Source organism: Notechis scutatus, chromosome 3 (genome assembly GCF_049901735.1).
Source record: "Notechis scutatus isolate UNSWTSFEM ecotype Mainland chromosome 3, rNotScu1.2, whole genome shotgun sequence".
Lineage (NCBI taxonomy): Eukaryota > Metazoa > Chordata > Lepidosauria > Squamata > Elapidae > Notechis > Notechis scutatus.
In genome coordinates this window covers 104,589,993-104,603,037 of record NC_142011.1, presented here as the reverse complement: position 1 = coordinate 104,603,037, position 13,045 = coordinate 104,589,993, and the positions used below count along the sequence as shown (strand labels likewise).

The window sequence follows — 13,045 nt, the reverse complement described above, 5'->3', positions numbered from 1 at the left end:
ATGTCAACACAGTAAATTATTAATTCATTGAGAATCTTCTTGAGAAGAAAAGTGATTCCCTAGTTGTGGACCATTCAAATTTGAGCTCCTATCTCTTGGCATAGTAGCTTGGAAGCTGAATTTTGGGGCACAACTTAATAGACATCAGAATTGTACCTTTTGATATACTTACCAACTGTAAGTTAAGTTCAACAACTGAATTGTGTATCATTAGATTCCTTTTAATTAGCATCTGCAAAATTACAACACATAGAAAGACATAACATAGCTGGTTGGCTCAACTTGTAAGTGTCCCAGCTGTTTATGAAGCACCAGTCTTCTTATTTCAAATGGGCCAATGAAAGGAATGGGAAATGGGCCATGTTTTTTTTTTAATATTTTCTCTTTCCCATATTCTTGGTTATTTTTTCTTCTGGATTTAAACTGCAATGATTAAATACTTAGAGTTCCTTTCCAGATTTCCCCATAAACCTGACTGTAAAAAATATGATTTCTGTAGTAGAATTGTCAAAGTCTGGAATGCCCTGCCTGATTCAGTTGTCTCAGCTACAGATTTTCAGTTTCAGTCACAAATTGACTTCCGTGGACCTTACTTCATACTTAAGTGGTCAGTAGAGAGGGCATGCATAAGTACACTAATGTGCCTATCGTCCCTATCATTGTATTTTTATTCTCTTGTTGTTTTTGTTTGACAAATTCCAATAAATAAATAAATAAATGTTGAAAACTCTCTGAGAATGTCATGCCCCTGGTGGAGACTGACTCTGAGGGAGAGGAGGAACAGCCAACAGGGAGTGGGAGTGTGGCTCCAGAGGTGGTAGAGGAGGCTGGGGAAGGGCACAGGCCGGCTGGGCAGTCAGAGGAAGACCCAGGCCCATCCCCTCTCCATCGTAGGTCACGCAGGGAGGAGAGGATCAGGGAAAAGCGAGGTCTACTCAAGGGGAGATTACTATGATCCTCCTCATGGCTGGCAGGTGGGAGCTATGTATATAAGTTTGCAACTGCGCAGTAAAGAATTTGCAGGAGTCAATTTAGTGTTCACCTTGAAAGCATCTTTGCTGGCGTTCTTCCCATGGACTTTTCTCTGTTATTTTCCTGGAGTTTATAATTAGCTACCTTGGCTTGCTTCAGAACTCTCATCAATGCGGTTTGTTTTGGTTTTTTGTTTGCCTCATTATTTACTTTTATGACTTTAAACTGTGCCTAATAAAACAGTGAAGTTAAGTTGAAGGCCTTACCGGAATTTAATGTATGTTTTGGGTTTGGGGTTATTTTGAGAGACTACGGGTCATCACAGAGAACATGGCACAACTGGGAAGGCCTACACTGACTATTGCAGTGAACAAGAACATTTATGTTTTAAAAAAAAGTGTGTTGTTAGGTTTTTAGAGCCAGGCTTTTAGGGGCTCAGGAATGAGAATCAAATCCTTCAACTTCATGCAGTAGCAAATCCATAGTTTGTGCAGGTCTTTCAGCTATGGAACTAGGTGTGAACATAGGACTTTGCTGCTTTCGTCCCTGCAACTTGTACCCCTTTTTAGACATAAGTGCCATAAAGAGATCCGTGGTGACTGGGGGCAGGGTTTGCATCGCATCACTTTTGACAGCTTTGCTCCCCTTAAGATGCTGCCGGCTATGGTTTTATAAGGCAGTGATTCTTTTGTTATTCAGGAAGGTAATTCCACATTGAACCCAATAGAATTAGTGACTGAAAATTACTCATGCTTATATCACTGTAACTAAGCATCCTGGTCCACCATGTATGAAGCTGGCATAAATACTCTTGCACTAAGTGGACATCTCCAGGCCATGTACCTGATGCTTCAGAGGGATTTCAACTCCATTCACGTTTATCCATTTCCTTGATTTAGAAACCATTTACTGGTATTACCTTAATTTCACCAGGATTCAGGCACAGAGTACATTGATCCCCTTTTTAGTCTATTATTGCTACTGGGCATTGCCCCAAGCCTTTTCCCATTCTTTATCATGACTTCCAATGCTTTGCGTAGACACAGTATTAAATAGCATCAAACTACCTTGTGTTTTTCTCTGGCAAAAATTATCAAGGAACTGAAAAATATTCATCCGGTGCTACCTTTTGTGTTCAGCCTTGAAACTTGTGATTCTCTGCCTAGTTTGCAGAAGGAAAGTTTTATTTCACATTATTTGGAAACAGAGATAATTGAGTGTGGTCTTCTGAAAACCTGGCAAGTGACCAACTATGTTCTGACCTACCACCTCACACCCACCCAGCTGCTCATCTCCTCCACATGCATTTCTAATTGCAGAAAAGTTCATTAGAAGCCAGACAATGGCTGGTTCTGAGATGCTGGCAGAGAACAATGGAACCCGTGCTTGGACCCTCTGGTGAATTCCTGCTATTGAATAGTGCATTAAACCACAAGCAGATGGTCTCCCTCCTCCCCCCTCCCCTACATCGCTCTTAGCAGATGATTGATGTCCACCTGGCAGTGAAGGCATTAGTGGGATGGGCAAAGGGGCATGTTGGCACTGTTGATTTCCTTAGCAAGAGGTTTACAGATGCGACAGCATTACTCACTCCTGGACCGGAGGGGAATAATTGGTGCACGTGAAATCTGTATGTTTTCTTCTGGAGTGAACTAACTGGAGTGAGGTAACTGGCTGGCCTAGAGGCGGTCATCTTGCTTCTTTCCTGCCAGCTTCACCCAACAGGAGAGGCATTGTTTTCCTTGCTGCAGAACTGGCAGAGAAGAGAATTATTTTTGATGATGCCGACTCTTGGCCATCTGCTTGCAAAGAGCACCAGCCTGAGAAAACAGAGTATAAAGTGACTGTTCCTGGTTGTGCTTCCCTGAGGGATTTTTTTTCTTCTGGTACCACTGCTTGCAAGCAGCTTTCTCTTAGGTTGGTGCTGCTTTGGGATGTGAGGGAAATTGGCTTTGTCCAGTATATAAGTCTAAAGGCTATTGCTATTAAGAGAAATGAAATGTGGATTGTTTCATCAGTTAGATGTGGCATCAGTAGGAAATAATAATATACTGACTAGCTTCATAATTACATTGCAGACATACAGAGTGCAGGACTGTTCTTTAATTTGTGCTAAACTGTGGTAGGGAGGGGAGGTGGATCTGGCAGTTTACATGAAGGACATTCAATTTTTTTTGTCTTCTAAATTAATTATGTAGCAAAGGCAATAAAGTGAAAGTGAATTGTTCTAATTTGGGATGGATCTGCTTGGCTTGCCCTGTTATAGCTTCCTTCTAAGGCTCATTTATTTTAAGTGTTTGCAAATACTATATTGCCTGTTTTGCAGAACGGTGATATAATAATAATAATTTTAATTTACTATTCCATTCATATCCTGCCTTTCTTCTTTAATCATAAGGTCTAGAGATAGATTATTCCAATAGCCTGGACCTAACCCAGATTTGAGTGTAACAAGCCATATTCAACACACACAAAAAGAAAGATTATCAAGACCAAGTTCATTTCCTGCAAAGTTACATGGGATTTTGTCTCTGGAAATCAGACTACCAAGATATTAAACATAGTTATGTATAACAGCTGTGAATGCAGAAAAAATGTACTGCTTAGGGAGAGCTTACTGGTGTGTTTTTTTTCTGAAATTTTTAATCAGTTTGAATTAGCATATGGAGGTGATACAGGGAGTAGTTGTGAGGTGAGCTATCTATTAAAATTAATAAATAACTAACTAAAACATAGAGGATACTAAGTTAGCCAGTTAAGCACCTGAAAAAATATGGGACTTTGTTTCTCTATATAATAATTACAGCAAGACATTTGTACGCACGAAAATGAAAAGACTCACAGATTCCCACAATGAAAGAATGGATAGTGAAGTTAGTGGAACTGGCTGAAATGATGAAATTAACTACATTGATTAAAGAAAAGTCTTTGTCTAATTTTGTTTTTACATGGAAACCACTTTTGCACTTTTGCTAGAAACAGAAAGAAATGCCACATGAATTTTCGGATTTGACAATTAGAAATGTTTATGTTTATAGAATTGAATTTGAAATCAAGAGGTTAATATATTTTATGTTTGTAACTGTATCAAAGAAAGTTGGAAGCTATTCTTTCTTTTCGTTTTTCTTTATTTTTTTAGCACCTTCCCTTCCCCTTATCTTTTTCCTTCTTAATTGTTTTTTTACACTTCATCTTTCATACAAATTGAATCCAATATATAGCGTCTCTGGTAATAAAGTGTATTTGACCATTCTGGGTAACAGGTAGAACAGCAAATGATCTATTCTATGGCGTATCAATTTGAAATTAACTGGTGCAATATTTTTAGTAATGGTATATACTCCTTTGTGCATTTTGATGCTTAAGGAGAATTGACAGTTCAGTTTCCTCCTTCGTAATATATCCGTTGCTCTGTGAGTTATAACCACACTGAAACTTAGAGATAGTAACTAGAAAGGACACAAATATACATTGTTAAAGTTTGTCTCCTTTCATGTTTCCTTCCAGGCTGGAGGACTGGAGATCCCAGTATACTAATTTCCTGCGGAACTTACCTGGGGTCTTTAGACGGGATGTTTTCATACCAACGGTGTCCCCCACTGCACAGTCAACAACTGCTTTTACAATTTGGAAGGTGGCAGACAAGTGAGTGCCAGCTTCCCCAGATGGTTTAATGTTTCTTCTTTCCTGGTGCTGTTTCAGATGTTCTCGTGATATAAGCTAAGACCAGTTAGTCTCACCATTCATAGTTATGAGGAACAGGGTATCTAGTCTGTCCTGAACAAGCTTATAAACAAAGAGGGGGCTAGCAGATGCAAGAGCTATACATCATGGATGTATAGTGTGCTTTGTGTCGGGTGGAAAAAATGCTTTAGAGATAGCATTGGAATATTTTCTGCATCTTTCAATGCCTCCTTAAAAAGTCTACATCTTTTCCTATGTTGGCACAGTAGGCACACATCCCAGGAAAATCTATATTTAAGCTAAGCAGCATGTTAAGACAAGTGTGCCGCATTCTTTTGGCACCTCATTAATGCCAGTGCATGTTTTCTTGGGACTGTATAGGTGCTGTGCCAGCCCAGGAAAAGGTGCAGCATTTTAAAAGAGGTCATGAGAAGTTGCAGTGAAATCTCTTCGGTCCTTGTGAAACACCTTTTCGGGGGCTTTGAAGCTAGGTAGTATAGCACATCACTGCTATACTCACGTCACTGCTATACTCATTGCTATACTCATCACTGGTTCCCTTTCAAGGTAAGCAACATAATGTAGAATTAGAAAGGGAGTAAGAAATGTAAGCCAAAGAAATTAAATTGTGAGTTTAGAAAAAGAAAACAAAATAAAGCTCAGCCTAGTTCAATGGTGGCTAACCTTTTTGGCACCGAGTGCCAAAATGGAAGCATGTCTCTCTTTCTGCTCATTTACTAAGAGTTCTGTTAGTATCCACAATTTATTTACAATTGTTTCTATCCTGATTAACTTCTAACCTTTTCATTCCATAATTCAAACCATTCATTTAATCAGTTTTTCCAAAATCAACAAATGTACAAAAACTGTTCTCACAAACAGCACAGGATCTATCATTTAAGAATTTTGCGAAGAATGTCTCAATGCCCAAGTCACTCTTCTATTCAGCTGTGATTCAGTAGGATTTTGGTGAAATTTCAATTTGGGATTAATTTTCATCAAAATCCTACCTTGAACAGATAATCCGTGGAAAAAATCATTCCTGCATTTCAGAGTGTATTTGGGCAGAGATGACAGAATACATGACTGAATCCATTTCTATAAAAGTACGCATATAAAAATTGAAAGATGGTGAGAACTGTTTCTTGAGAAAATATTTTATTTTATTCTACTCATTCTCAAAGCACATTTATACATACACATTAAAGTAGTTAGCTCTTCTTTCTTTTTTTCAAAATAATTTTTATATTACTTGAAAGTCAAGCTGGATTACCTGATGTCATAGAAATAAGATACATATTCATAATGGATTTCACTGAGACCAACTCCAATTAAAGATTCTCTGGCAAGAAGTCTTTAAAAACAGCAAATAATTTGGGGAAGAATAAAACAGTGATTGATAGAAAGCATGAAGGCAAGACACTTAAGCATTAAAAGAAACAGAGGCCTAGTTCAAATTGTAATTTGAAGGGGTGTCTGGTCAGAAGGGAAATTAAATAATGGAACTGTATTATGTGCAGGATACTAACATTTGTGGACTAACATTTGTGGACTTTTGGAATTTAGCAAAGAATATGGGTGTCAGTGCAAATTTATAGAAATTAATCTCAAGAGAGATAATGGAGGACAATTAAAGTCTCATTTCTTTTTCCAAAGAAGACTGTTACTAGTTCTATAGACACAGCTTGGGCTACCTTTATATGTACCTCTGATCCCTGCTGACAAACTGGTGGGTCAGATGATGCCAAAGGAGGTGTTAGATAACATCCTAGAATTGCCATTTTATGTTGTGTCAGTTATCAATAAATTTTCCCCTTTTTTGGTTAATGTTTGTGCCACAGGAGAAAGATATACATGACTGATTTAGAATCTGCAGTGCTTTACAGTTTAAGGATAGAGGCTGCAGTATTCCCCAGCCTTGAGGGAGAGCGACTCTCTGCTTTGAAGGACTTTGTGTCTGTTTTGGTCCAGGTGAGTGATATGAAACCTTTAGACCTGAGAGACTTTCCAAACAATTCCTCTCTCTTGCTGCTCTCTCTCTCCTTATTATTCAAATTACGATCGTTTGTTCAACAATTATTTGACATTAGTGTGACTCTGAACAAATGGTAGTTATACCTGGTCCCCAAAATTATGGCCATTGCAGCGCATCCCCCCCCCATTGTCATGTGGTTATATTTTGGGCACATGGCAATCTGCCTGCATTTATGACCACAGGGGCGCTTCAACTCCCTCTATTTGCCTACCCCTCCCCCTTCTCTGCCATTTTGGCTGCCCTGCTGACCTTTGCCCTCTTCTTCCTGCCATTGCTGATAAGGCATAGGGCAGCAAGGCTAGTAGAGATGGAGTGCAAAGCAGCCCAAAAGAAAGAGAAGTGAGGTTGATGGGGGTAGTTCAAGAGGAGACAGTCTCTTACCAAAATTTAAGGCAGGAGAGACCAGGTTGGGAATGGTTAGTCTTTGGCTAACTAGCCAACCAAATATTATTTGGTTAATGATGGCAACCAGAACAAAACTAGACAAAAATCGTAATTCCCCCATTAATAAAATATTACTTCTGAACAACACTGTTTCTTTACCTTTTAGAGTATTATTAATTTTGTGCAGCATCCCTGTGAACTTGACTTCACTTCATGGTGTTTCCTGAACTGTGCTCATAACACTGCTAAGCAGTATCTATGGACAATTCTGCAAAAGCAATTAGTATTCCCCAACTTTGAGGAAGATTTTTATTACTAAACATTTTTTTAATGTTTAGGTTTTTAAAAAAGTTTTAAGGCCTTTGCACAATTCAACCATCTTGTGAAATTTCAATTTTTTTAATTAAAAAAGACAGGGAGTGCCTCGCATCTGGAAAAATTACCTTTTGAAAATTGTGTACATGTTATGGAGGCTGTCGTACACTGGTTGCTATGGTGGATGAGGCCAGTCATATAATATTGACAGGAGACCAATTCATGGAGATGCTTTCCAAATCCTGCTTTAGCCTTCAAGGATATTGACTTCAGTTGACCTCTGTCTTTTTTCTGGGCAAGTGGCCGTGTTCCTAGAGAAAGCATGGAGCTACAACCCTATCATTTTCATTTTCTAAGAATCTCTCCAGGATTGTTGGAGAAGAGTAGGCGTGGGAGGGCGGGGTGGGGTGGGGGGAGGTAAGCATGTCATCAGTTTAGAGCCCTTGAGTTGCCGCGAGCATTCTAAATCCATCGCCTCCTGAATTCCATTGACCCTTCTCAGGTGCCAATTTAGTGTTGAACTTTAGTTGACCAATTTCTTTTGTATAGTGAAATACGAATGGTCCTGACAAGGATTTATGCATTCTTGGAAATAAAGATTTTGCTTAAGGCTGCGACTTTGCTTTCCAGCATGTTAGCTTCCCATGTGTGCTTTTTTTTTTTAGCAGCATGATTTAAAAACCTGTATCAGCCAAACTCTCTGTGGGCAACACATTGAGAAACAAGGGCATAAATATTTGTGGTTCTGACTCAATATAAAGATTTGTTTCTCTCTTGAGAATCCATGTTTTTCTTAGCTGCATTCCAGGATTTCACTGAATACTGTTCTTTCAAGTTTTTCTCACTCATCATTGTTTTAGAATAATTTGGGTTTAACAAAAAAGAACTGTCTAATAGTTTTGAGCAATAGAAAATAATTGGTTTGTCTAACTTTAACATGGCCCCAATTAACAGTGTCTGAGCTTAAACTAATCTAAGTAGAGGTCCACCATAAATCCCAAGGGTCTAGATTAGACTGAGAAGTCAAAAATTATTCTGAAAGAAAGCAATGGAAAATAACTTGCGTATTGTTGCCAAGAAAATTACATGAACAGAGTCCTCGGGAGCTGATCTGGATTTAGGACAATCAGACTGAATGCTAATATTGTATAAGATTTATTATCTCATTTCAAAGCATTTCTCTTATCTACTTACCCAACTTCTCCTAAATCCACTTCCTCAGAATGGCTGATATAATTCAGTGCATTTCTTTCTCTTTCTAAACAATGTCAGAGAAAAATTGAGCATGCATAATTCATACATTAAAAAGTAAAGCAATTGCATATGAAACACATGCTTGTTTCAATTCTACCTCCACGGAGTCTGAACCTTTCAACCTCAATTCTTTGTAAGTTGAATAGGCCAACCTATAGTGAAACAACTATTCAAATTCCAAATTTTCATTTCTGACTACCGCAATTCATTTCTGACTATACAATTTATTTTGAATTTATCCCTATGTTTGAACAAGCATGAAACCGGGAGAAAAGATTTAAGCATTAACAGAACATCACATTTATTGTTTTGACTGCTTATACATTTAATGCAGTGTTTCTCAACCCTGAAAGCTTGAAAATGAGTGGACTTCAACTTCCAGAATTCCTCAGCCAGCATTGGGAATGGCTTGGCTGGCTGGGGAATTCTTGGAGTTGAAGTCCACACATCTTGAAGTTGCCAAAGTTGAAAAACACTAATGTCTTCTAAGATACATCTGCTGCTTCTCTAATGTGGATATCAAGGGAAATCCTAAATGTATTTACAAGGCTTGAGTATAGGTTCCAAAGATCAGGGCTTTTTTTTTGTTTGCTAAACTGTAATTCTTACTGTGATAGGAGGGGGATATTATTAGTTTATATGGACATAAAATTTATCTTCTTGGACAGGGATTTTCATCATTTGAAGCTATAGAAATCTTGGTTGAATATAAGTGTTAATAAGACACATGCTCTGATGTTTCAGATTTCCTATATCACATATTCACATGGGCAAAACCTCTGTGTGGCTGGGAGATTATTAAATCTGCCCTTTACAATTGCCAAAGTGGGCGGGTCTTAAAATAAGAAAAGTCCAACAGTATTTAAGTGATTTTCTGGGTAATAATTTAGGCTTTCTTTAATACAGAGGTCTCCAAACATGGCAACTTTAAGACATGTGGACTTCAACTCCCAGAATTCTCCAGCCAGCATAGCTAGCTGAAGAATTCTGGGAGTTGAAGTCCACAAGTCTTAAAGGTGCCAAGTTTGGGGACCCCTGCCTGCTCTAATACTTCTGTATGACCTAAGGTTTGGCTGAGCTCACGTTGTCACTCTGTGGCCTCAGTCCACTATTAATCACCCCTTGTTTCTTATTTCCCTTCAGTCTGCATACATTAAAAATACCAGCCATATCAAATTGTATATAATTCCTGGTTTTAATTGTAGCATAAACTTTGGTCAACCAATGTTCTGAAAGAGCCCGTGACTTAACGTTCTTTCCCCCCATAACCAATTTACATTTGAAAAAGCAGAGTCAGTGTTGCATCCAATCCAAAGTGTGTTGTTAGATTTGGGCCACAAGGTGGAGAAGTCTGACTAAGTTCCAGCTACTTAACTCATTATTAGCTAGAGAGAAGTTCCACGAAAATGGTCTCCAGCACCAGTCCAAAAGCTGGGAAGACAAAACCTCTGATCCCCGGTTACCAACCCAGATTGGATCCTGTAACTCATTATTTCCTTGATCTTTTTCTTGCCAGGTTTTTCCATTTAATTACATTCCTTGGAATTTGGCTTCTCTATATCCAAAATAAAAATAAAGCTTTGGAAGGCTGTATTTTTATTACTATTACTGTTACTGTTACTACTACTACTATTATTATTAATTATTATTATTCTAGAAGGTCCAAGATCTCAACAGGCTTTCTGCTACCTAGGCATTCTCCTGCCAATCCTACTGTACTAAATTAGAAAGATAGATTTGTGTTGCTTTAATTCTCTATAAAGCATGTCTGGCTATCCATTTAAATAAGCTATCTTCAGATAGAAGAGAAATTTTTAGTTCACTTGAATTCTCTGTGTGCTCATTTTTAAAGAAATAATCAAAGAAATTTCTCCTTTCTTTCATCAACATCCATTGCTGATTTACTTTAATTGCACCCTGCCATTTAATACTGCTTACAGGTGTTTTCCTTTTATCCTTCCTCTCGATCAATATTCCTGTTTTCTCTGAACTTGCTCCCCTCCTCCAGTCAACCTGTCATTTGCCTGGCTTTCTTTTAGTGACATGGCTTTTTCTGCTACATTTTCTCCCTCCTCCCCAATTTGGAGCATATAGCTCTTTGATCCCCCCCCTCCCTGGAGTGCTTGTGGCTTTAAAGTGCTGATGCTAATCGGATTTGAGATGACTTATTGTCAAAGTAGCTTTCTGTGATCCTTGGAGACTATTTTGGACTTAGAGTCAAGATTTGGATCTTGGCTATAAGCCCATAGGGACTGACTTGTTTGCTACTGCAGCATCTTGAACACCACTCAAAAAAACCCCTCTTAGTATTAGCAAGTAGTGGGCTGGATTTGAGAGGAATGTCATATGGCCATTCGAAAACAGGAGATGAACTACTGAGCTTACAGGACAACTAGCTGTTGTCTGTTTTCAGTGCCTCTTTTTCAAGATCTGCCACCAATAACTGGATGGACAGTGCAGAAAGATACACCCATGGCTTTTTCAACAGAGTTGGAGCTATATAGGAAACAAGGGTATGGCTCCAGTTATTCCTCCTTGCTGACTTGTGATCTCTGTGTGATTGGGTGGACAGAATGTTCTTGCATTTGGTGTTAACATTAAGCTTTTGGTGCTAAACAATGTCAAGGTCTATGCCAATAACTCTTTGCCACAATGGTTCATGGTTGTAACTGAATATTTTTCACACTGCTTTAAGCCTTATGTGTGGCAGCTAATATACTTCTTATAGTTTGAATAAGATGGAGCTGATTAGTGGTGATTCTGTTGTAATAGATTTGCTACATGTTTTAGACTTCAATTGTCTATTGTGACTTAAACTGGCTTATTTGTCAGTCTTTAGTCTAATGGAGGCTAATAGGTCTTAGATTATTTCCTTTTAGCATACAGAATCCTGTATGGTCTCTGGAATAATGGGTTTTGGACAATAAATATGAGCCTGGCTAAATGTCCTATATTTGTTGAATTTGAAATGCTTGGATGAATTCTATTCTCTCTCTCCTCTACTAGAGGAGAGAGAGAATATCATGTGGTTGATTACTCTGGTACCTGCATATGTCCTACTTGGGACAGAGGTGTTTCCCCACCTCCCCAAGTTAATGTAATATTGTTTGGTTGTTGTTTTTAACAAAATGAATTTGACATGTCATTCAATATACTCTGCATTATCACACCATGATACTATACACACATGCTTCGGAGAATGACTCCATCTACACCTCGTAATCTTTTCCTTCCCATTCTTATTTTTAAATTCAGTATTTTGCTGGGCGGTTGGTAGTCAAGAATTTCCTTTACAACCTGGATTTATGGCTGAGACCAAAGACAATTGTTTTGCAGAGTGAATGGGAGGAAGCTCTAAAGAATAAAAAGGAGGTAGGTTATATATAAAATATATATAAAGCCCGCTAGATGTTGCTAGTATTTTGTCTCCAACGCTTCAAGCTCCAAGTGTAACTTGCTAAATGCCATTGTTATCATATAGTATGGAGCTGTCTCAAGATCTAAATTTATGGCAAAAGTATATTGAGTTTCATTAGGTTGTATTATGAATGATGTAAATATTTTCTGTGATCCACACACACTGTTCTGTTTAAGTTTTTCTTTAACAACATATTGTCTTTGGTGTTATTGAATACTTTAAAAATAAGGCATTTATGCTTTTAATAAACGTTATTGATAAATAATTTGCAATTCTTGCATCGATTGGGTTCTTCATTCATTTCTTGAGAATTGAATAATGTTCGTAACAGATTAGAATTACAATTAAGGTCGAGTATTTTGCTGTATTATTTGTCTCTACAACTATCCTTTTTAACGTTCTTTACCTCTGTTTTGTTTTGTATACCATAAAAATTATTCTCCAAATTATTGGTTTGCAAGCGGCCAGCATGACCTAGGGTCAGCCGCATACTCTCAGCCCAGCCTATCTCACACGGTTGTTGTAAAATAAGAGGGAGCACTATGACAGCGTCTGAATGAAGGGAGAAATATAAACCTAAGAAATAATTACATTAAAACATGGGGGAAATCCTCACTTGCCACCTTCCATATTCCCACTTAGGCAGATAATGGTCACTTTGACTATTATTTTAATGTTTTTCATGCTGCTCATCACTGAGAATTACTTATATGGGATAGGTGGTGGTATTGATTGATCGAACGGACAAATGAATGAATGAATTTACTAATCGGATGGTACAGAAACAGTGGGCAGCCCTTGCTTAATCTATCTTCTTGTCAAACTTCTTTGTTTCTTTCTTTCTTTCTTTCTTTCTTTCTTTCTTTCTTTCTTTCTTTCTTTCTTTCCTTCCTTCCTTCCTTCCTTCCTTCCTTCCTTCCTTCCTTCCTTCCTTCCTTCCTTCCTTCCTTCTTTCTTTCTTTCTTTCTTTCTTTCGTCAAGGG

The 13,045-nt window shown here is 38.1% G+C and overlaps 1 protein-coding gene across 1 annotated transcript in view; it reads left to right on the top strand.

The window, feature by feature from the left end:
• Window positions 1-13,045, top strand: part of QSOX1 (quiescin sulfhydryl oxidase 1) — a 59,462-nt gene that overhangs the window by 34,054 nt on the left and 12,363 nt on the right. The window contains exons 7-9 of the mRNA XM_026669231.2: window positions 4,480-4,617; window positions 6,498-6,627; window positions 11,900-12,016. Of these exons, the coding sequence (XP_026525016.2) occupies window positions 4,480-4,617; window positions 6,498-6,627; window positions 11,900-12,016 (385 nt within the window). The remainder of the gene's footprint in view (window positions 1-4,479; window positions 4,618-6,497; window positions 6,628-11,899; window positions 12,017-13,045) is intronic.